At 38.4% G+C, this 20688-nt stretch overlaps 2 protein-coding genes across 3 annotated transcripts; one reads left to right on the top strand and one right to left on the bottom strand.

Moving 5' to 3' along the window:
• Positions 1–141: 141 nt before the first annotated feature.
• LOC111330083 (E3 ubiquitin-protein ligase rnf146) lies at positions 142–3345 on the top strand. The gene is made up of 3 exons (XM_022934878.2): positions 142–380; positions 560–1343; positions 2705–3345. The coding sequence occupies exons 1-2, from the start codon at positions 296–298 to the stop codon at positions 1318–1320; spliced, it is 846 nt and encodes a 281-aa protein (XP_022790613.2). The 5' UTR covers positions 142–295; the 3' UTR covers positions 1321–1343; positions 2705–3345.
• A 210-nt stretch (positions 3346–3555) lies between these two features.
• Positions 3556–19982, bottom strand: LOC111330082 (1-acyl-sn-glycerol-3-phosphate acyltransferase epsilon). Of its 2 annotated transcripts, XM_022934877.2 has the most exons (11): positions 19645–19982; positions 18216–18291; positions 12683–12798; positions 12012–12067; positions 10892–10925; positions 10086–10176; positions 5794–5843; positions 5535–5649; positions 4963–5033; positions 4699–4751; positions 3556–3977 (listed from the first exon to the last, which is right to left on the bottom strand). In XM_022934877.2, exons 1-11 carry the CDS (start codon positions 19858–19860, stop codon positions 3752–3754), a joined length of 1104 nt encoding a protein of 367 aa, XP_022790612.1. In that variant the 5' UTR covers positions 19861–19982; the 3' UTR covers positions 3556–3751. The 2 variants fall into 2 exon arrangements, with proteins under 2 accessions (XP_022790612.1, XP_088599233.1); XM_088743107.1 differs by lacking the exons at positions 3556–3977; positions 4699–4751; positions 4963–5033; ... (4 more) ...; positions 12012–12067; positions 12683–12798 and adding exons at positions 12812–16850; positions 17171–17425 and having other exon boundaries at positions 19645–19683.
• Positions 19983–20688: the final 706 nt, after the last annotated feature.

The following is a 20688-nucleotide window of genomic DNA, read 5'->3' as shown; positions in this document are numbered from 1 at the left end:
AAACAGTAAATTTCCCTTGAAATAGGGATCAGAGGGCATGGGGTTGGGTTTAAAAATCACCTATTATTTTAGATCAGGAGCAAAAAGCTTTCACAAAATTTTATCAAGTGGAGACCTTTCAATGTTTTGATTGCGTTACGTGTATACGTGACACGAGGGATTGCGTTACGTTTAAAAATTGCGTGAATCTTTTGCGTGACAACTGCAAAAATTTGACATGATGCGTCGACTGGGCACGAACATCATTAGCATGTGGAGTACCGTAGACTTGTAACAACTTTACTTCTCATTTCTCATGGCTGAAGCGACGGTTAATTCGACTGAAAGCCGCACGGAATCGTCAAGTTCGTTAGAAGAGGCAGAAAAGCCATCGACCGAGGGTAGGTGATTTTAATTTTCAACGGGTATTGATAATTCCTCGTGAGGCAGCTGCTCACAAAGTGGCCACCATATTTTTGAAAACAAACCGCGTGTTTTGTGAATGTTTGGCTTTAACACAGAAGGCTTGATAAATGACTCTTGCAACTGAACAAAATAGTAAAATTTTGATTATTTTCAGGATTTACCGAAGATGAAGTGATTCAAACGATCGAAGAAATGGATCATAACCCCGATTGTCCAGTTTGTTTACAGTCATGTTTCTATCCGGTAAAACTTCCATGCGGACATATCTTTTGCTTCTTGTGCATCAAAGGAGTCGTTTTACGGAGTAAACGGTGCGCTCTATGCCGTCATTCTCTCAGCGTAGACTACCTTGAGAATCCAACCCTTATTAAAGTTGTAGAGGAAGTTCATAAGGACGAAAAAGCTTTGAAATCGAAAGAGAAAACTTGCGACGAAAATGACGCAGACGAGTTTGTTTGGTATTACGAGGGTCGTAATGGATGGTGGTCTTATGACGAGAAAACATCCCCTGAAGTGGAAAAAGCCTTTAAGAGTGGACAGAGATCTTGTACTCTGCTAATCGCTGGTTTTCTGTACGTAATCGACTTTGAAAATATGTTTCAAACACGCAAGAATGAACCTGGTAGAAGGAGAAGAATCAAACGAGATAAAAAAGATGTCGAAAGAAAAGGTGTTGCTGGAATCCGCATTCCGGCCACAACGAGATTAAATTCATCCGCTCCAACTCAACCTTTAGATTCCGTAGCAACTGATAAAGGAGTTAACACCGAAAACCAATCCGAGAGCGAACCGTCCTCTTCACATTTGGCAACAAATGACACCATACAGATCTCAAGGGAATCCGCCGAACAAGCTCGAGATACGAGCAATACGGACTTAGTAGCTACCAGGTTGGAAAAAGCGTCTATCAATTAGTCTTAGACCGCCGCGCCATCCTGGTAAGGAATGTTAATTTTTTTACAATTGTACTGAATATCGTTGAATATTTTGCTTCAAGGCACTATAGACCAGACCTTCCCTGCACCCTCTCCCTGGGTTTAGGGTAAACCTTTCCCCCCCTCTCGGAGGCAAAGCTAATACGTTCCAGTGTTTTGTCGTCGATAGAGTAGTTTTAGATTTGTTGTCAACAGAGGTCTGGAATTGCAATGGTTTTATTTCTCTCTGTGAATAATTTAGAGAGTGTATGTCACCCTCCCAACGTACAAGATGCAAATGTGAAATTAATTGCAACCACTTCACTCGTAATTTCCAGTGTATGGAGCTTCTTTTGTGTTTAGTTTGATTTTGATTGGCAGCTGTCATGATTATCTTGGATTTTGTTTTACACCATTCAGTTAAAATTTGCGTTAATTTCTCAAAATTTCCTTTTGCCATAGCTTGACCTAAATGAATGTGTCTTACATCTTTCTCCCTGCTTTAGTACATACAAAATCTTTCTTTTGCCTCTAAGCTAACATATATCTAGTGCAAAATATGCTTCAGAATCATTACCAGTGGTAAAGGTTTGGAAAAACTTTGATTTATTATTGATAAGGAGGTCAGTAATTTACCATTTAAGTAATCGATCAGTTAGATAGTGACAAATGATGTTTTATGATAGGCAAGTTCAATAGTCAAGTTTACCATTCATCTGTCAGTTTACAAATAGTCTTTTTAATCAATTGTAAAGGAATTTTTTTTTTCAATAAATGAAATTTCAGTATGAAGGTTCACATCTGTAAGTGACTTTCTATTTACTTATTAGTCTTTTCATACAGTTAGGGGGGAATATTTTTAGAGAAGGTGTTTTCGAATGTTCCCAATTAGTGTGGGATGTACTACATTTATTTGAAATTTGAATAGTTTCTTCCATGTGTGCAAAGTTGGCCCCTTTTCAGGGCTTGATACTAACGATAGCCAACTAGCCACAGACTAGTAGAAATTCAGTTTTGGCTTGTGGTTTTCAATTTCCCTTGACCAGTTTGGCTAGTAAACAAACTAAAATTGTTGCAACATCTAAGTTGTCACTAGCCATTTAGCTAGTAAGTTAAAAAGCTGGTGTCGATTACCTTTGTTTAATTTTTGCATTTTGTTAACCCTTTTTTACCCCACCATGGGTATGTAAGTTCTCTACATTTCCTGTGGTACCTACAAGGAGAATTTATCTAATAATCAAGAGCTTCTTGAGTTTGCCATCACTCGCTTCCATCTCATGACCTTGAAGTTTGATTCATGGGTAAAACCGTTGGGAGAAATTAGATATGAAATTAGTTGTCATTCACATTCTAAACAAGATTTGCATTATTTTCTTGCATTTCAGGTCTACTGTGACAGAAGGTGCACTGCTAAGTGAGGGAGGAACAAAGCTTTCACAAGGATATGGTGAAGGAAAGGAAAACTGAGGACAAACATATCTCACAACTCCATCTGATGGCCTAAGCAAATGCAAATGTTATTGTAGTGGCCATCTTTAACTATTTTTTTGAAACAGTCATAAATTCTGCTTGTAAACTCCACTTTGGACAATATATTTGCTTTTACTTTCAGTAGTGATCTGCTCCTTGTTCATTTTTTTCTTCTTTTTTTTCATATTCACTTTAGTCATTACTGTGGTTTTGGTTTTAAAACACTCAATTTAAATGCTCCCAAAAGCACTGTGTAGGAGACAGAGAGCAGGAATAGACTTGAGGAACTTTCCAGTACACACCTTATGTACAGTAGCAATCATTGTAGATTATAGAAAAAAATTAGACCTTAGGTATAGTTCACTTATAAGTTCTCACTGGTGTTAACTTGTGATTACAATCATGTTTTGCTGGTAATTGCATTTTATGTACAGTGCAATCAGTTGGTTACAGTAACTCACTGTGTATACACATTTATCAATAAATAAAGTTGTAAAGGCATTTTGAACATACCTTGCTTTCTCTGAATGTGAATAAACTTCTCATTTAAATAAAATTGTTTTGCACTCAGATTTTTTTAGAAGAGGATTCCTGGCTTTAAAATAAAGAGAAATGCAGGTAGGCTGGGTCCACAAACCATGATAGGGCAGGAAAGATGAAAATAACCACCCTGAAACCAGGGTTTGTACCTATTTTTCATGAACCTCAAAGACCAAATTTCTCCTTGCAATATCAACAACTGATGAGAATAAAGAAAGCATACATGTAAAATATCAACCAGCTTGATTTAATTACCAAATTTCAGATTTCTAGGACTTTCCAGGACCAGAAGTCTTTCCCCAGGACCAGTGTGAACCCTGTTAAAACAAATTACACAGTCAGACCACTGCTGGAGCTAGGCCTGATGAAATCTGGTCACACATCAGGCTGCACAATGTACAGATGTGTGTCATCTTCACACTTCACCGCTGATCTTTCCCAGAGAAGAACATCATGTAGGATACTGATCCAAAGCTTGTCACAAGCCACATCTTCCAGTAGGCTGATCGTCCCCATTTTGTCATAATAAACGGAAGAAGTGTTGCCATCCAAAACACAAAATATGGGAAAGTTCTTGTCCATGGCAACCTCCTCTTCCGTGGAACCCCAGGCATTCTTCCATCTTCTTGGTAAAATTTATTCAAAATTCTAGAAAGATAATTTAAAAGAAAAAACATGAGCAAATATTATATTCAATGAATTGAAACTGTTCACCTTACCTCAAAATTTTTTTAAGTGATTTGCAATTGAGCAGTGAAATAATCTAATAATGCCCACGTTTTGCATTACTTTGCTTCCAGAAAACTTGCACTATTCTCTCGACCAATCAGGAGCAAACCCAAAAGCAAATGTGCCTTGACCTCTTCCCACTCACCACATCAGAATACATTTTCTCCATACTGATTTTTATACATTTCATACTGCATTAACAAGGAGAATTTGTTTAACAATCAAGAGCTTCCTTTAGTTGATGATCATTTCCTTTATTCTTGTGACCTTACTGTTTGACTCTGGTGGGATGATGTAAGAAGAAATCAGATTGTAGTCATAGGAGTTGATCTCTCCTTAACTCTGATTAGCCATTGTGATGACTTCCATTTTTTCAAAAAGCCCTCTAATAATTAAACAACAAAGCTCAGTTTGTAGCAACACCTAACTAGCATCTGGGAGGTAGGGGCTTTGAAGCCTGTCAAAGCCTGACCAGGCTCTTTTTAGACTGCTTCCTCTGCAACTACTTAAATGGCTGTCTTTAGTGTAGATATCAATTCATCCATTTTTGAGAAACCAAAATTTCATGTCCTCCTCAAACTGCTCTTATAATGCTGTTCTTGAAATAAAAAAATAAAAAATGAAAATAATTTACAACCACCTGTCTTTCTCCGCAAAGGTTTGGTGAATCCAGGATTTTCTTCCTTCACTATCCTACAGTAAGAAAATGAACAGTAATAATTAAAGATTGATTCTTATTATAGAGATATCTGAGTGCAGGATTTGATATCCCATTTCTGCATGGACTCTGCTTGCAATTGAGAATCCAACATCACAGGAAACTCTGTTATACTTTACAAAGCCCCATTCATTAAATAAAATCAATAGAGGTTTGACATGACCTATGAACATCTTGCAAACTAACCTTAGGAAGATCTTTAGCTTCATGCCTTCGGCAGTACACATGGACTTGCTGTCCTTTTGAAATAAGGAAATCTAAAGGCGGAAACACATTGATCTAAGGATTACCCCTTTACTATATTTTCAAATAGTGTGTTGTGTCTTTTCCCGCCAATAGTAATTATTTTAATGTATTTCATTGTTTTCTTTGGTCACATGGTTTTTAGTTTTCGCAGTCAGTCATGAAATTTTAAGCTTTGCTCTGCTTTGCCTTTTGTTTCTTGTCCTTTTATGGGGTTGATTTAAAGTTTTTTGAGCTTAACTGTTGCGGTGGCACGGTTGTTTTGAGTCAAGTAAGTATAGGCTGAGTATTCCCCTTGTGAAGCACTGAATGATGGGCCGATCAAGGATAATAAAGAACGACAAAGAACTAGTGGGTTTGTGACTGATCTCGTGTTTGGATTTACATACATCAAATATTGGGTGTTATAAGGGAATTCAGTAAATAACCAATACAAATAACTTTATATTATAACATATTGAGCTTCAAAAGTGGAATTCAAGGCAGTTACCAGTGTGTTATAATATAGCACATACCAGACATAGTTGGGGCTGGTCTGCGTGGAAAATGATTCTCATTCGCTATGCTAAAGGCAATAGTGAAGTCGTAAACAGCATCCAAATAGTCGGAAGACAAAACCTCAAAGCTGGCCTGGAAGAAAACAAAATGATATCATATTGAAATGATCTTTTCTCAACAAAATGTTCAAAATCATAGAAGTGTAGTTGTACAAATTTGTTTTTTTCTAGGTGTAGTTTTAAAATGTGACACTGGTGCAGGTCACAGGTTACCAACCTCAGTAGCCTTTGTTCTTGGGGTAAGTACTTGGGTTAAGACTGGCAGTCCTGCAGATAAGAGCAGATAAAAGAAGTGACTTTAATTATAGTTGAGAGAGGTTGACTGTCTGATATAGTTTGACAAAAATGTAATGAGTTAAATGTGGAAAAACTATTGTTTTTGGCTGCTCATTCGCCTTGGGACATCATCAAAGTTGGTAAGTAAAATAATTGACTTTATTACACAACTCAGGCAGTCAGAGGGCCAATAACTAAAATTAACCAATCAAAATGCTCTATTACCGGTCCAATATTCTCTAAGTATTGGACTGGGCACTGTCCTGAATGGTCCCGAATCATGATACTGCACTTGTGTCCCTTTGAACTTCAGTCATATAATAAATCTCTTATTAACCCTTTGAGCCCCAGGACTGTACTGGAAGAATATCGGCCCTTGGTCTTTTTTGTACAGACCTCGCTGCGCTCGGTCCGTACTGTCAAGACCTCGGACCAATATTCTCCCAGTACGGCCCTCGCGCTTGGTTAATAAGATATATATCAAGCTCAACTCTCCCTAGGTACTCTGTTTAAACCCTTTGGGCCAGTTAAACAAAGTTTAGCTGTTGTTTAACAAAGCCACATTCTAAACTTATACCTTCAATTTAGCTGAACCTTTTATCTGAAAATTTATATTTGCAAACAGTGTCAGTGCTTTCAATAAGCACCAACGGCCGACGAAAAGCGTTGGCTACTTCACTCAGAGAAGTCGGCTACATTTTCCCTAAATTTAAATAATTAAAGAAAGATTCTTTGAAAACTAAATTAAGATTCATTTTGATAGGCTTGTATGAACTTTTTACCTCAATTTAAAAATTAAATAATTATCAAAAGATCAGACACGACTCGTTGGTCACGGCACTCGACTCATTTTGGGGTGGTGTTAGGTCATTGGTGATGGATGTACAACTTGGCCAAGACCCAGACAGCATCGATTCACATATCAAAATAGTACTTAAAATTGCTCAGTACCTTGTACTGTAAAATCACTTCATGAGTGACAAGTAAAAGTACATTTACCTTGTATACAGTATACAAAGCATTCCAGTCCATTCATTTATCGCTGTACCTAGCATGTAAACGCTGGGAGATTTCGCATATCAGAGTAAACGCACCCCAATTACAATTAGATAAAGTCAACTGGTGGTCCACCAGCTGTTGATAGGGAGTTTTCCTTTATCCTTTTCACTCAATTAGGTCTCCAGAACTCCAAAAATGGCATTTCAGAGCTTCCAAATTCAAAATTTTCTAGGGGGGGGAGCATGCCCCCAGACCCCCCTAGATTAAGGGACCTGATGGCCCTTGTTGGTACGGTCGGTTACTCTCACTAACCAGCTGCATACTTGAAATTTTATTGAAACCCCTAAGTGTCAAGAGGGCCAAAAGCTAACAGTGAAAATAACATTTAGATGTTAATTAATTCAAACCTCTTAGAGACTAAGAATACCTGAGGCCTACTGCTTGGGTAAAACTGTGGTTTGGGCTAGATCTGGTGTAAATAAGCAGCCCTATGTGCACTGCAATTAACAGCAGATGTCTGTATACCTATTTACCAGTAATTATTGTAAATTTCATAATGAACCTTCTTTTCCCTTTTACTCGCAAGGTCTCAAAAGTAAATTCCCCTCACTGTCTGCCATACAATTGTTATGATTGTTTGTATGGAGAATTTGGTATTGGATCAACTAGTAATCCTCTAATTGATATTATAACATAGATGGCAGAGCTGCGCAATCAAATTCAGTGTACGTAGGCATGCTCAAAATCCCGGTAGTATGCGCTGATAACGTGAGCAAATCGCTTCATCAGAAATTTTTTTTTGCGTGCGAGCGGCCATTGTTAGCACAGGGAAAAAAAATATATTTCGTGACAATAATGGATACAAAAAGAGACTTGGCCCACTAGTCCCAAAACGAAGACAATTTTCCGACCTTTTGAATTTATATTTAAACTGCGGTAAAATAAAACTCAAGCTTTCAACAGAAAATTTGAAATAAAACCAATTCCTATTTTGCTTTATAACATAACCAAAGTAAAGCGCGCGCTCTGATTGGTCAATTTAGCGTCCCCCATTTTCCCATGGGTGTACACTGCTGACGTGAGCAAATGCAAAGACTATTTTTCTGCGTGCGCTTGTTTTTTCTGGTCGCGTAAGATTTGTTAAACAAAAGGGAACTCTTTAGCTACAATGTATCAATGTTATGTTATAAAACAAATGGTAAACACCACAGTGTACACTATTGAGTTATGGATGCACTTGGGAGGTTTGCTAAGCACTCAAGAAGCTAGAGTCGCTCGAGGCGATAGCTGAGAGCGACTCTTATGCTTCTTTCGTGCTTTGCAACTTCCCGCGTGCATCCATAACTCAATAGTGTACACTGTGGTGTTTACCATTTGTTAATTAGTTAATATTTCGCTTACTGCTAACTATCATTTCTGATACTGTTGTCTGTTTTTTGCATTGGATTTGATGCACAATTCCACTGGCTGTTACAAAACAATTGGTTAATGTAATGCACAAAAGAAGCATAAGAGTTGCCCAAGGCAATAGCCGAGGGAAACTAGCTTCTTGAGAGCTCTCCAAACTTCCCACGCGCTCCATAACTCGATAGTGCACAGCTAAAAGCACGAACCAATTGTTAATTTTTCTTTATTCTCATTAGTTGTCTGCTTGATATTGTATTGATAATGTAAGGAGAAATTCTGTCTTGGCCAATGATAAGAGTGAAAAGGTTACTGAAGACATCCAGGCATAATATACCACAGGGGCCCATTCAAACTGTTTGTGTAGCCGACTGTTGTTTTATAGTGAATGTACCAGATTTACTGTTTGCTTCACCTCTAGTGATATATTGCTGACTATGTACGGTTAGCTAAATGGATAGAGCGCTGGACTGTTGTGTGGGAGGTCAAGGGTTTGAGCCCTGGCCGGACCAACACTCAGGGTCTTAAAATAAATGAGAAGAATTTGCTGCGTTTCTATAACATCAAGAAATGGTTAGATATTCTAGTCTTCTCCGATAGGGATGAATAAATGGAGGTCCTGTCTCCTGCAGGGTTAGGGGTAGGAGACGTTAATTTCCCACGCACAAGATTACTGTGTGATGGATGTCCTCCCCTGGGGTGGGATGGGTAGGTTTGTTGGAGCTTAAACCTTGTAGGGGACCCATGTCCTATTGTTTCTACTCCTGTACTTGGTACAAATCTTCAAAAAAAAAAAAAAAAAAAGTCACTGATAAATAAAGGTTGAATTACTTTACCTGTAGTGTATGGTCATCCTTTTGCCTCAAAAATGGTTTTTTTTAGTGGTTTTGAATGTCTGAGTTCATCGTTAATGTAATGCATAAAAGAAAGACAAGGGTGCAGAAAGCCTTGTTTTGAAAGGGTTCAAGTGCTCGAGTGATTTTCAGCCTCAAAATTGCATTGCTCAACTTTCAAACTTTGCAGCATTAAGGTCAAAAGATGCACAATTCTCTTCGTACCTTCCAATCGAAAATCCATCCAAACAGACCGGAGCTAGCCCTAGAAGAAAATCAAAATCCCACAGTATTTGAGCGTCTGAGATACATAGCAAGATCCTCATGTGCCAGCCAGAAACCATCATGCTGATTGCCCTTTTCTGATTGGACGACATTATTTTGAATTGGTCAATCACAAAAGGGCAACCGCATGACAGTTTCTGGCTGGCACATGAGAATCTTGCTATGCATTCCAGACGCTCAAATACTGTGGGATTTTGATTTTCTTCGAGGGCTAGCTCCAGTCAGTTTGGATGGATTTTCGATTGGAAGGTACAAGGAGAATCGTGCATCTTTTGACCTTAATGCTGCGAAGTTTGAAAGCGGAGTGATGTGACTTTTGGGGGGAAAATCGCTTGGGCACTTGAACCCTTTCAAAACAAGGCTTCCACCCTTGTCTTTCTTTTATGAATTATATTAACGACGCACTCAGACTTATTCAAAACCACTCAAAAAAAGCATTTTTAAGGCAAAAGGACGACTATACACCACAGGTAAAGTAATTCAACGTTTATTTATCAATGATTTATGTACATAGTCAGCAATATATCACTATAGGTGGGGCAAATGGTAAATCTGGTACATTCCCTATAAAACAACGGTCAGCTACACAAACAGATTGTATGGGCCCCCTGGGAATATACCCAGGGTTAAAATACATCACATTAAAAAAAAAAAAAATTATCAAAGGGAAGATATCATGTGCACCCTCATAAATTAAGTATTTTATGTTTACCTTGGTCAGCTGCAAATGCTTGACTTTTTTCAATCACTGCTTTATTGTCTACATTGTATCGTGTGCCTTCTGGGAAAATGACTAACCACATCTACAGTAAAAATTTAAGCTTACATTGTTAACATTAAATCACAACTTGAAAAAAAAAATTATTGTTATTAACAAATACTGGCTGCTTACAAAGATCAATGCATGGATTTTATAAAGTTGCAAAAAGAGGTGTCACCAGATGACACTGAATTGGGAAGAAATTTTGCAGGAATGAATATCATCTCACAGAAATAGTTTTATCAGTACTTATAGTTCACCACTAAATTTTCTCCAGTTCTTATTGGTTTAAATCGATCACGTGATACGATAGTGTTCATCCATGGAGAGACGCTATCAGCCCATAGTGCCCACCTGCAGAAAATACCTGGATGGATAGTGCCCATCTGCGGAAAATACCTGGATTGATAGTACTCATCCATGAAAAGTTTTGAATAGTTTGACGGCCGCGAAGTTAGGCAGATCGGAAAAACAGTGACTTTTCAATTCTGACAGGTATAACGTATTATTTAGCCAATGTATGGTTGTGAATTATTGACATTTGTGACAAGCTGTAGGCGCAGAGGAAAACTTAGTGGTGAACAATAAAAACAATGGAGTGTTTATGTCTCGGAATTATCGGTCTGATAGTTGCCCCTTGAAAATTTGATGTTGTTAAAACTAGCATATTTGTTTTAAGAAAATCAAATTTCCGCAGGGCAACTATCAGCTGATAGTTCCTCGACAGAAACACTCTATTGTTTAAATAATATACTCACAGGTAGATTTCGAGCCTTCATTTCTGTAAGTTTCCTGAAGGTAAAGAGTTAATCATATAATTTAATGTACGAATATTAAATGGTTAAATACAAAGTATATTTATCCATGCTCAACATACATGTGCATTAGGGCAGGAAGAAGGTAATATCAAGAGTTATAAAAACCTTGTAGCTTACAGTTCTTGTTGATGCTACGTCTGGAAAATTTCGAACTTGCGCTCGGCTGAAGTGACTCGAGGAGCCAATTGAGGTTTTGTGACTGAGCGAGTGAGTGAGTGAGGTTCGAAAAAGTTTTCCTGACTGTAGCGATGGTGCCGAAGCTTGAGTTAAGAGTCTAAGATCAGCAACGAAAACTTCAGGCTAGAGAATACGTTGAAAAATTTGCGAGCTAACAAGTTGTAGCGCTTAAATAGTTCTAAAAGGCATGCATAAATGATAAGCTCACACAAAAATTTGCAAGTAGAATCCTACAAACCTCACTTTCAGATTTAGGTCAAGTACAAAATATATCTTAAGAATTAGTGAGCTTTTTTTGCACGAGGATAAAAAATCATTACTGCATTCCAGGCTTAACTCCTAAGCTCACTTCAACCCTTTGACCCCTGAGAGTGATTAGCATCTAATTTCTCCTTACAATATCATGCTAAGTCACACATTAAGGTCAGGAGAATTAAAAGAAATGATCACCAACTAAAGAAGCTCTTGATTGTTAAACAAATTCTCCTTGTCAGCACCTAGGGAAATGCATAGAGAATGGTATGGAGAATAGGCATGTTGGTGTTAGAGTGTAAAGGGTGAAAACAGAGGTTAATGGTATATTAGTCAGCATAAGACAAAACCACCAAACAAGTGTTATATTGCTACTAACATTATGTTGCTAAGCTTATTGTAGCCTTCAACACGTGAATGCAAACCCACAGTTGTAGTGAGGAAATTCTGCTGCCAGCTGAAATTTCTCGTGGGATAGCTCAAAGGTGGCATAACCTCAAAAGTGCCTGTTGTGCCTTACTAAGCAATCACCAGCCAACAATAATTATTGAGCCAGCGATCGCCACTCTTTCATCTCATGAATTTTGCTGACAGCTGTTGGTGCTTAGCAACAACCCTGCAAACCTTATACCTGGCCACATAATCTTGGTCTTTGGCTCCACTGCGTTTAACGTATATACTTGAATGCTGTTAACAATAGAAGTATGATCAAGTTATAATTATTAGACAGTTGGGTTTGTGCATGCTCACTCATCCCAATTTCAAAAAGTAGTTAACCCTCTTACCTCCCAAACATCCCTCTATCTGCTAAACATTTCCTTGTAAAGTAGTTCCAATAATTTGGTATCAGACCAGGACAACATCCTACTGGTACGTTCGAGAATTCTCATTATTTTCCAGTTCGCTGGATGGTATATGGGTACGATAGGAAGAAATGACATAAAACTTTTAAATCATTTCTGAGAGTTAAAGGGTGAAAATTCTCTCTTTCATGAATTGCACGAGTATGAAGATTCAACTTGATGTTTAACAACTATTCGCCGCTAACCACCAACACTGAGGTGAATAGTTGTTTTAGTATACTGTATACTAAAACAGTGAGATGATATACACCACCAAAATTAATTTGAGTGACTTCTTTGCTTGTCATATGTGCAAACCGGGATGCCATTTTTTCCTGAGTTGCTCGGAGGTAAATAGCAAAGGATATTTGGAGTTTGACTAGCCAATCAGAGCGTGCCTTTGACGCTATCCACCATTTTAGTATTATACTAAATACACTTAGCACATGCAAATAGTTACCTGAGCAAAGTAAAAACCATATAGAGGTAAATATTTCAGCCCATTCTTTAGAACGTAGCGAAGTCTTCCCAATGACCCTTGCCTGATAGCAAGGAAATCAGTGATTATCCAGTCCACTGTGTAAAAACATAAGAAAATATAATGTCCACAGTTATCAAATTCTTTAAAATTATTTTAATGTAAATGTACTTCGAAGGAGAAGTAAACTACCTTGAGTAGGAAGCCAAGAAGGTCAAAATTATTCAATAGACCCTTCTCACGCAGTGCCATCTTGGATTCTGTGTCACACCAAATTGAGTCTGGACGGGCATTCTGTTTTGCATGTTTGGCAAATTTCTGTACATTGTTCAATTCACTACGGCTGAGAGCGTAGCTTCTGTTACGTGGTCAAAATCTCTCAAGCATATTCCCTATTTTGATTTAACTTTCGTTGGGAAATGGCTCGAGAAAGATGGAAAGGTCCCAAAGAAAGTAATAACCTATGGTTACAGCAATTTCTGTGAAGGCTACATCTTTGATATCGAAGGTAAGTTTTAGTATTGATGAGTTCTTCAGGTTGTTGTTGATGCCTCAAGTCTGGATGAAGATGGAAATATTTCGTTTGAACAGTTGCATGATTCACACCAAGTGTACCATTTTTACAGATATTATATTGTTCTTATCTTTTATTTCTGCCTGGATTTGTTAATCAAAAACTTCCAACGAAGTAAAAAAGTAATGTAATGAAATGAAACTTTAGAAACCATCACTCCCACCATGTCCACGTTGTCACACATCCGCATTCACATCTTCCCTTTCAGTGAGAACGCTAGACACGGAGTCGTCATGAGAGCTCAAAGCTACAGGTCACAGTGGAAAAATGATGAGCTGTGGAAGTTGCAGGTATTTATCTTACCATCTGATTGGAACCTCACTTTATGAACTAATAATACACAACATTAGAGAAAAATTTATGTGTTTTAGTTTCAGGCAGTTTTTAGTATTTTTCTGTTGTGTAGTTCAAGTTTGTTGTAATTCAAGTTTTATTTTCGGGGTTTCAATCAAGGTCTTGTATTTTATTGAAATGCTGACCAAAGAGCTTAAAAATAGTGTCTGATGTTAAAAATGCACATTGTGAAGCAGAGGTTGAGCTCCTTTAAAAATGTTTCAATAGGTTGAGATCTCAAGGACTGCTGAAGTCAGAATATCAAGTACCTCTTGCAACTGTGAGGCGGGAGCAGGGCTGTGCAACCATGCAATTGGGCTAGTGTACCTCCTTGAGCACTACCAAAAATTGGGCCTGAGAAGTGTACCTCTTGCAATGTCCAAGACAAGTTTGCCACAGACATGGCACGTGCCACAAAGAACAGCAGGAATAAATCCTCGGGAGGTGCAGGAGGTGCTGGTACAGCAGTTGAAACCAACAGCCAAAGATAGAACAGAAAAGAAAAAAATTCGGAGGGTAGATGGAGTATGGTCTACTCTTTATAACCCCATACCAGAGAAATTTGGAGACCTCCAAATTATAAATTCCATGAAATACATCTTAAATTTAAACAATTTGAGGATATGCAACTTAACTCTATTCTGCCAGACACTGACACTTTAGAATTTGTCAACAGCAAACTTGGCAAAGTGGCTGGTGGCTCTGTGTTATCTTACCAACAACAACAAAAATTGACAAATAACCCCAAAATTCATATGAATATTGATGGGCCAGAGAAGCCACCAGCATTCTATCTTATAGAGCTTGTTAGCCAATATGCATTTGTGCCTTCCCCAGAACAATTGCATTTTATGGGAGGAATTTGTGTTACTAAAGAGGAATCTAAATTGTATGAGAAGGAAACCCAAGAACAGGCTGACACACAGAAGTGGCATGACTTGAGGGCACAGAGGTTGTCCTCAAGTAAAATTCAAAGAGGTCTGTATGCAAAGAGCTGACTTTGAGTCACTAGCAGCGAGACAGCTGAAGAAAACCGTTCAGACAGAAGCCACGAGGCATAGAACAAATACAGAGGAAGATACAGCAGCTGCATATACTGACAGTGTGGAGTGTAATGTTTTCCCTGCCAGAATTGTCATTAACCTCTCCTACCCTCATTTGGCTTCCTCTCCAGATCAAAGAGTGTATGACCCATCAGGAGTCAATCCCTGGGGGCTGCTGGAAATCAAGTGCCCTCTTAAGGATTCCATCTTTGAGCTTAAATATCTCAAATGTGTAAATAGAGTCTACAGACTAAAAAAAAAACACACACACAGCTATTACTACCAGGTCATATGGGACAATTGCTGCTAACTGGTTGTCAATGGGTAGATTTTTATGTTTACTGTAAAACTGACTTTCATTGTGAAAGATTGAGGTTTGAAGCAGAATTTTGTTCAGAAATGAAAATGAAATTGGATCAGTATTATTTTGAATACCTTTTCCCTAAATTGTTAAAGGTGGTGGCATAGCCAGGCCTTGGAAGCAAAGTTGGAAAAATGAGTAGAACTAAGCCAACCCTACAATTTTTGGAAATCCTAGAAATGGGATGTACATGTATGCTGACTGGGCTTCTGCCAGCAATAGGTAATAGACTAGTGCTAATGTTAAGGAAGGAAATTAACATTCTCTTTCCAATTTCATCTCCCTGGGTAGGAGGAATGGAAATTGTCTGGAATCACACAAATTAAAAAACTTTCTTTGTTCAATTCAAATAAATCTGTTTTGGTTTATTAAGCACATAATTGTAAAGAGCTTGGTTAACTTAGTTGAGGTGTCACAAATCTTATGATTGTAGCGTGGTTTGCTAAACAAAACCAGTGGGAAATTGAAGTTTCAACATAGTGGCCCTCTAAAATTTGTCGGAAGGCAGCATATAGTCCAAATTTGGTTTACTGAACCAGCCAAAGAGAGAGGTAAAACTCTTTAAAAAATTTGGTACTCTTTTATTTGTCTGATTGCCCTCTCAACATGGATACAGAGGTGGGCAATCTGCTGGGTATCTGTCACTTCTTTAGCAGTGAATTGTAAGGACTTTGTTCTTGACAAGAATGGTGGGATCGTCGACTCAGCTTTTTTAGTTTCCAATAAATCCTGAATTAGGAAGCCCTTGTCTGCCATTACCTGGTCTCCTTCTTCAACAAGCAACAGAAATCCACTGCGCCTTGTTATTTCTTTGTCCGATATACTTCCTTGATATAGGGAACTTACGAATGTTACTGCACCATGTGGAGCTATACCAACTAAGCATTTAAATGTTGTGAGTGACTTGTAGGTAGAATAAGTTTCTGAGTTTAAGCCCTTGGAGCTAGGCCTTTGGACTTTAATTTCAGTGTAGTCAAGGATTACCCTTGTTTTAGGGCATGTAGTTTTAAAGCATTGAGGCATGCTACTTTCAATCTGAGAACTTGTAGGCCAAATTGGCACTTGGCCAAGCATTGTGTACAGAAAATTTGCCCAAGTTATAATCACTCTACTGACAGTACTTTTGCTAATATTGAATCTCATTCCTAGGTCTGTCTCGAGCAAACCTAATCTCCTTCTGATCAAAAATAAAAACAGTTGGTCATAGAGTAACAATGCAAAATTACCACTGCTACACCTTCGCTGGTAGTTTTCTTTACCTCTGCCTTGTTGAATCTGGGACCATTTTATCATGGTTTTTGCATACAGCTCAACCCATTTGTAAAAGCTATCAAATTGTTCTTCCAGTGTAAAGCCTGTGTAAAATGTCAGCAATTCAGGATCCTTCAAAATGTTTTCCCCTCCAAACTTGGACTCCTGAAGATCTTTGACTTGTTGCTCTAGATCTTTGATTCTCGCTTTAAGTATTTCAATTTGTTCCTCAGGGCTCAGTTCGTCAGGCTGACTGTTTTCGTTTTCCGGTCCATCCATAGCCATTACTTCCATCGCCTTAGCACAAGTGTTGGTTTCCTGTCCTGCTGACTCAGTCTCCTCTTCTTCCATCTCGACATCTTGCTGAATTAAATTAACAAAGAATTGACGTTGCTCCTCCTGTGCTTGCTGTTCAGCAATAATTTTTGACTCTTGCAATTTGTCTGGTCGGCACTCCTTACCCTCCTTGGTCCATGCAAACTGCAATGGCACAGCTCCACATTTTAGGTGTGTAAGCCCAGTTATAGTCTTAGACATATCTTCTGGCTTGAAGTGAGCCGAGCACACAAGAGTAGAACCTTTCTTGATCTGGGAAATTAGTTTAAGACCGCAAATTATAATGCAAAAAAACAAGGGCCGGAGAATCTCATTTAATACATATTACAAAATCCGAGTTAATAAAAACAAACAAAACATTACCATGTGCGTTTGACTGCTTGAGCCAAAAGTAAAATGAAAAATATAGAGTAAAGGAGGAGTAAATTCCTTAAATGACTCTAGTGTTCTGGATACGAAAAAAGTAGGCATTTTACAAAACATGTAGAGGCTGTGTTTTCAATCGAAAGCAAAAAGTCGGTCGCTAGTAACACATGCGTCTGACGACTCACCGGTCATGGCTCGATTCTTACCTCAAAATCTAGTCCTTCATCTTGCTTTATAGCGGCAATCCATTTCAATCTCAATAAAGAATTTGAAGGAAAGTTGAAAAAAGATAAATTCTTACCACTCTGATTTCTCTTGTTGTTCGTACAGAAGTTAACAGAGCAATGATCGTGGGCCATGCTTACTTGTCATATATCCCTACTGTAACACTAGTGTAACACACCCCCAAAGTTTATGCATGTCTAGCCTCGATTTGGTGCGGTACGGAATCCAAGATGGCACTGCGTGAGAAAGGTGTATGGCAGGGCTGGACACTAACTTTTCAACTTATTAGCCAAGTGGCTGGTGACAACTTAGATGTTGCGACAATTTCAGTTTGTTTACTAGCCAAACTGACTATTTGAAAGTGAAAACCACTAGCCAAAACTGAATTTCAACTAGTCTGTGGCTAGTTGGCTACCTTTAGTGCCGAGCCCTGTAATGGACTGTGATTTTGCAAAAAAAAACAGGTCTTTTTCTCCTTAATTAAATCCTTCAGAATGATAAGCATTTAATTCTCCCTACAGCATCATCCCCAAATCATACATCAACGTCATGAGAATAAAGGAAATGATCACAAACTCAAGAAGTGCTTAATTGTTAGACAAATTCTCCTTGTTAATTAATAACACGAGGAATTTAACGGGAACAGCTAGGAGAACTTGCATACAAAGGTTAAGAGTATAAACAGCAAAGCCAATTTAGTCATAATTTGGATACATCAACAAAGTTGAAATGGTAAATTGGCCACCGTAACCATAGCCATCGTCAGGTGAGACATGGAAATACAAGTTTTTAAGGATGATATCTCACATGTTGTTCAAGCTTGGACTTTTGATAGACAACTTTTCATTGCAAGGGCTGGACAACTCTAAGTCAATTAAATTACATTTTGGTCACCAAGAGCCCTTGTTCTTAGTGATCAGAACTTGCCTCATAATCTGGGACTGTGGTTAAAAACATGACAATCATATAGAGCAATTTTGTAAAGCAGCAAAATGTAAGAGCTGTTGCTTCTTTAACTAACAGTACCTGAACTTTGATGATTACCTAACACAATCACATTTTCCTGCTTATTCCATGGAATTTGGTCACCATAAAGGATAACCTACAAATTAAGAAAATACAGAAGACAATTTTGTTAATGAATGGAGGATGGAGGACAAGCACATAATTGGGGATACTATATTTACATCACATGTTTAGATACTTTCAGCCTTAGTATACAGACTACTGTTGTAAAGCACCACGGGCTATTTATTGGAGTTGTGCGCTATAGAAATACTCTTTATTATTATTATTACAAAAAATGACTAAGAATTGGTTCAAGTTGACCATTAAGCCACACAGAAAATTCAAAAAAATGTGGTAGAAATGAAAGTTGAAAAAAGGAGACTTCATTTGACTATTTTTTTGCACAAATATTATCTTTGGGAAATTGTATACTTTAGAGTTAAAGATAAAGTTGAAAGTGCACACTGAATTGAAATAAAGAATACAATACAATACAATACAATACTTTATTCAAGAGAAAGGAAAATAAAAATTGTAAAAGTATCTCTCGAAAGGGGATATTCTAGAGGTTAACCCTATATAAAAGATTCCCCGAATAAAAAGATCAAAACATTATATACAGATAATTAAAAACTGTTTACCATCATCAGAAAACTGAAATCACCCTGGCAATTCAAGTTTAGTGGGAAATTCTAATCAGCATTTTGACTCAAAAAATAACCATGTCCCAACCAAATACATCCTAATCTCTTCTCTGTGACTTTGCTATCTCTTTCTACAAGTTTCCTGGCTCAAGTTCACTGCATCCATCTTAATAGCAAAAGTACTTAATATACAACAATATAAAAGTTTAAAAAGTGAGAATTTAAGTCACATGCACTTTCCACACCTGACATCCCCTCCCCCTCCCCCACCCTCTGCCTCTTTCATAGACCTGTGAAAAGAGTTTTAGGGAGGGGGAGGACAGGGAAGGGGGAGTTCTTAACAGCTATGGTGATCACCCGAAATCACACCATTCATACTCTTGAAAGACATTTGAATGCTTTGGCTAACAAGTGGTCCCTCGTTTTGGGACTTGGCCACATTCTCTCCTCCCCAAAGGGTCCCACAGCCATTAAAAAGTATTCCCATAATTTTAAGAAGATGGAAAGTGTGGTACATAAGCGCTCTCTTTCTCCCGGGCCCTTAGCCTCCTCCCTCGTGCACTCTCAAAAAAGTAAATACTATTGAGGGAGAGTTGTTCGTGTTCATGGCAGACCGAGGAAAATACGCTGAGATGGAGGACAGGATTAAGGGAGCGATAAAAACTATCAGAAATTACATGTTTTCACAGTAAAACCGTTTTCACACACGCAGAAGACACCTAATTACGGTGTACCAACCCACGTGCTGTCCACTCCGTGATCACTTGAAAAGTCTCCTAACAACATTTATAACATTGCCTCACCTCAGCTCCCGTTAGAGTCTCAAAAAAGAAGCAGATGAGTGATTGGTAGGTGTCGTACATAAACTCATCTCCTCGTTCGTAGACGCGCCTAGGCAAGGGCAGGGAAGCGAGTCTCCATGTAAGCCAAGTTATTAAGTATTGTGGTGCAACACCAAAAACAACAACAGCTGTACCGACAAAGCGCAGGAACTGGATGTGACCCAGTGCAGTCAACATTTTCTGTAGAAATTGACGAATCTGCAGATTTTACGAAACCCTGACAAAAACATCAGTACAAGGAGTTTAGAACGTGTTTACCCCGACAGCCGTCAGGAGTACCAGGTTACCAAGCAAGAAGAGGTGGGCGGGGGTGTTGATATGAACCACCACATCTGGCCATAATTGATTTCTTTGCCACTTCCACTTCGATTCGAAGAAGGCAATAGAATGGTGCCAAGTCACTCTATGTGCTCCGCGGAGAGACCTTCAACTTATTTGAACCAAATAAACGATACCTTTAGCACGTGCGCTTTTTGACTCGAATTTCGCCTCTCTCCGTGAGTGCTAACAAACTTCGCTTTGTTAAACACCACGAAATTTATCTCCCCCCAATTTTCAATGTATCAATCGTGGGTGCACTGAAAAAAACGCTAAACATTCGTTAACCATAAAATGTCAATCACATGGATATAAAATTAAACAGTATTAAGACCTGGAGATACAGCTGGAACCAGTAGGTGTTCTCCGCGTATCCAGAGTACTGATCGTCATGCAGCGTGCCAAGCTACGATTTCACCTTTTGCTTGCCTTGTAAAAGGGTAGACACATATTGGCGGGCTTCTGCCCGAGAAGACTCGTATTTTAAAAAGCAAGATCAAATTTTCTTGATTTACGTGTTCCTTGGAATCTTAGTTCGTAGATTAATAAATGTCAGATGTCACGCCTAACAAAAATTTGTCCTGCTCCAAGGCAGGAAGATTGGTAAGGCTTGAAAAAATTTGGTAGAACAAAAAACTCAACGAACGTTCATTTACGGGATAAATTGTTTAGTAGGTGGGTTCCTTT

This window comes from Stylophora pistillata, chromosome 13 (assembly GCF_964205215.1).
Source record: "Stylophora pistillata chromosome 13, jaStyPist1.2, whole genome shotgun sequence".
In the NCBI taxonomy this organism is placed as follows: Eukaryota; Metazoa; Cnidaria; class Anthozoa; order Scleractinia; family Pocilloporidae; genus Stylophora; species Stylophora pistillata.
Note: the sequence above shows the minus strand (reverse complement) of the source record. Positions and strands in the feature narration are given on the sequence as shown.

Excerpts from the sequence above, each read along its gene's own strand:
- LOC111330083 (XM_022934878.2), top strand. The coding sequence starts at position 296 with ATGGCTGAAGCGACGGTTAATTCGACTGAAAGCCGCACGGAATCGTCA. Across the intron at positions 381-559 it reads AGAAAAGCCATCGACCGAGG|GATTTACCGAAGATGAAGTG; the intron begins GTAGGTGATTTT and ends GATTATTTTCAG.
- LOC111330082 (XM_088743107.1), bottom strand. The coding sequence starts at position 17,323 with ATGGCCCACGATCATTGCTCTGTTAACTTCTGTACGAACAACAAGAGA. Across the intron at positions 16,851-17,170 it reads ATGAAGGACTAGATTTTGAG|ATCAAGAAAGGTTCTACTCT; the intron begins GTAAGAATCGAG and ends CTAATTTCCCAG.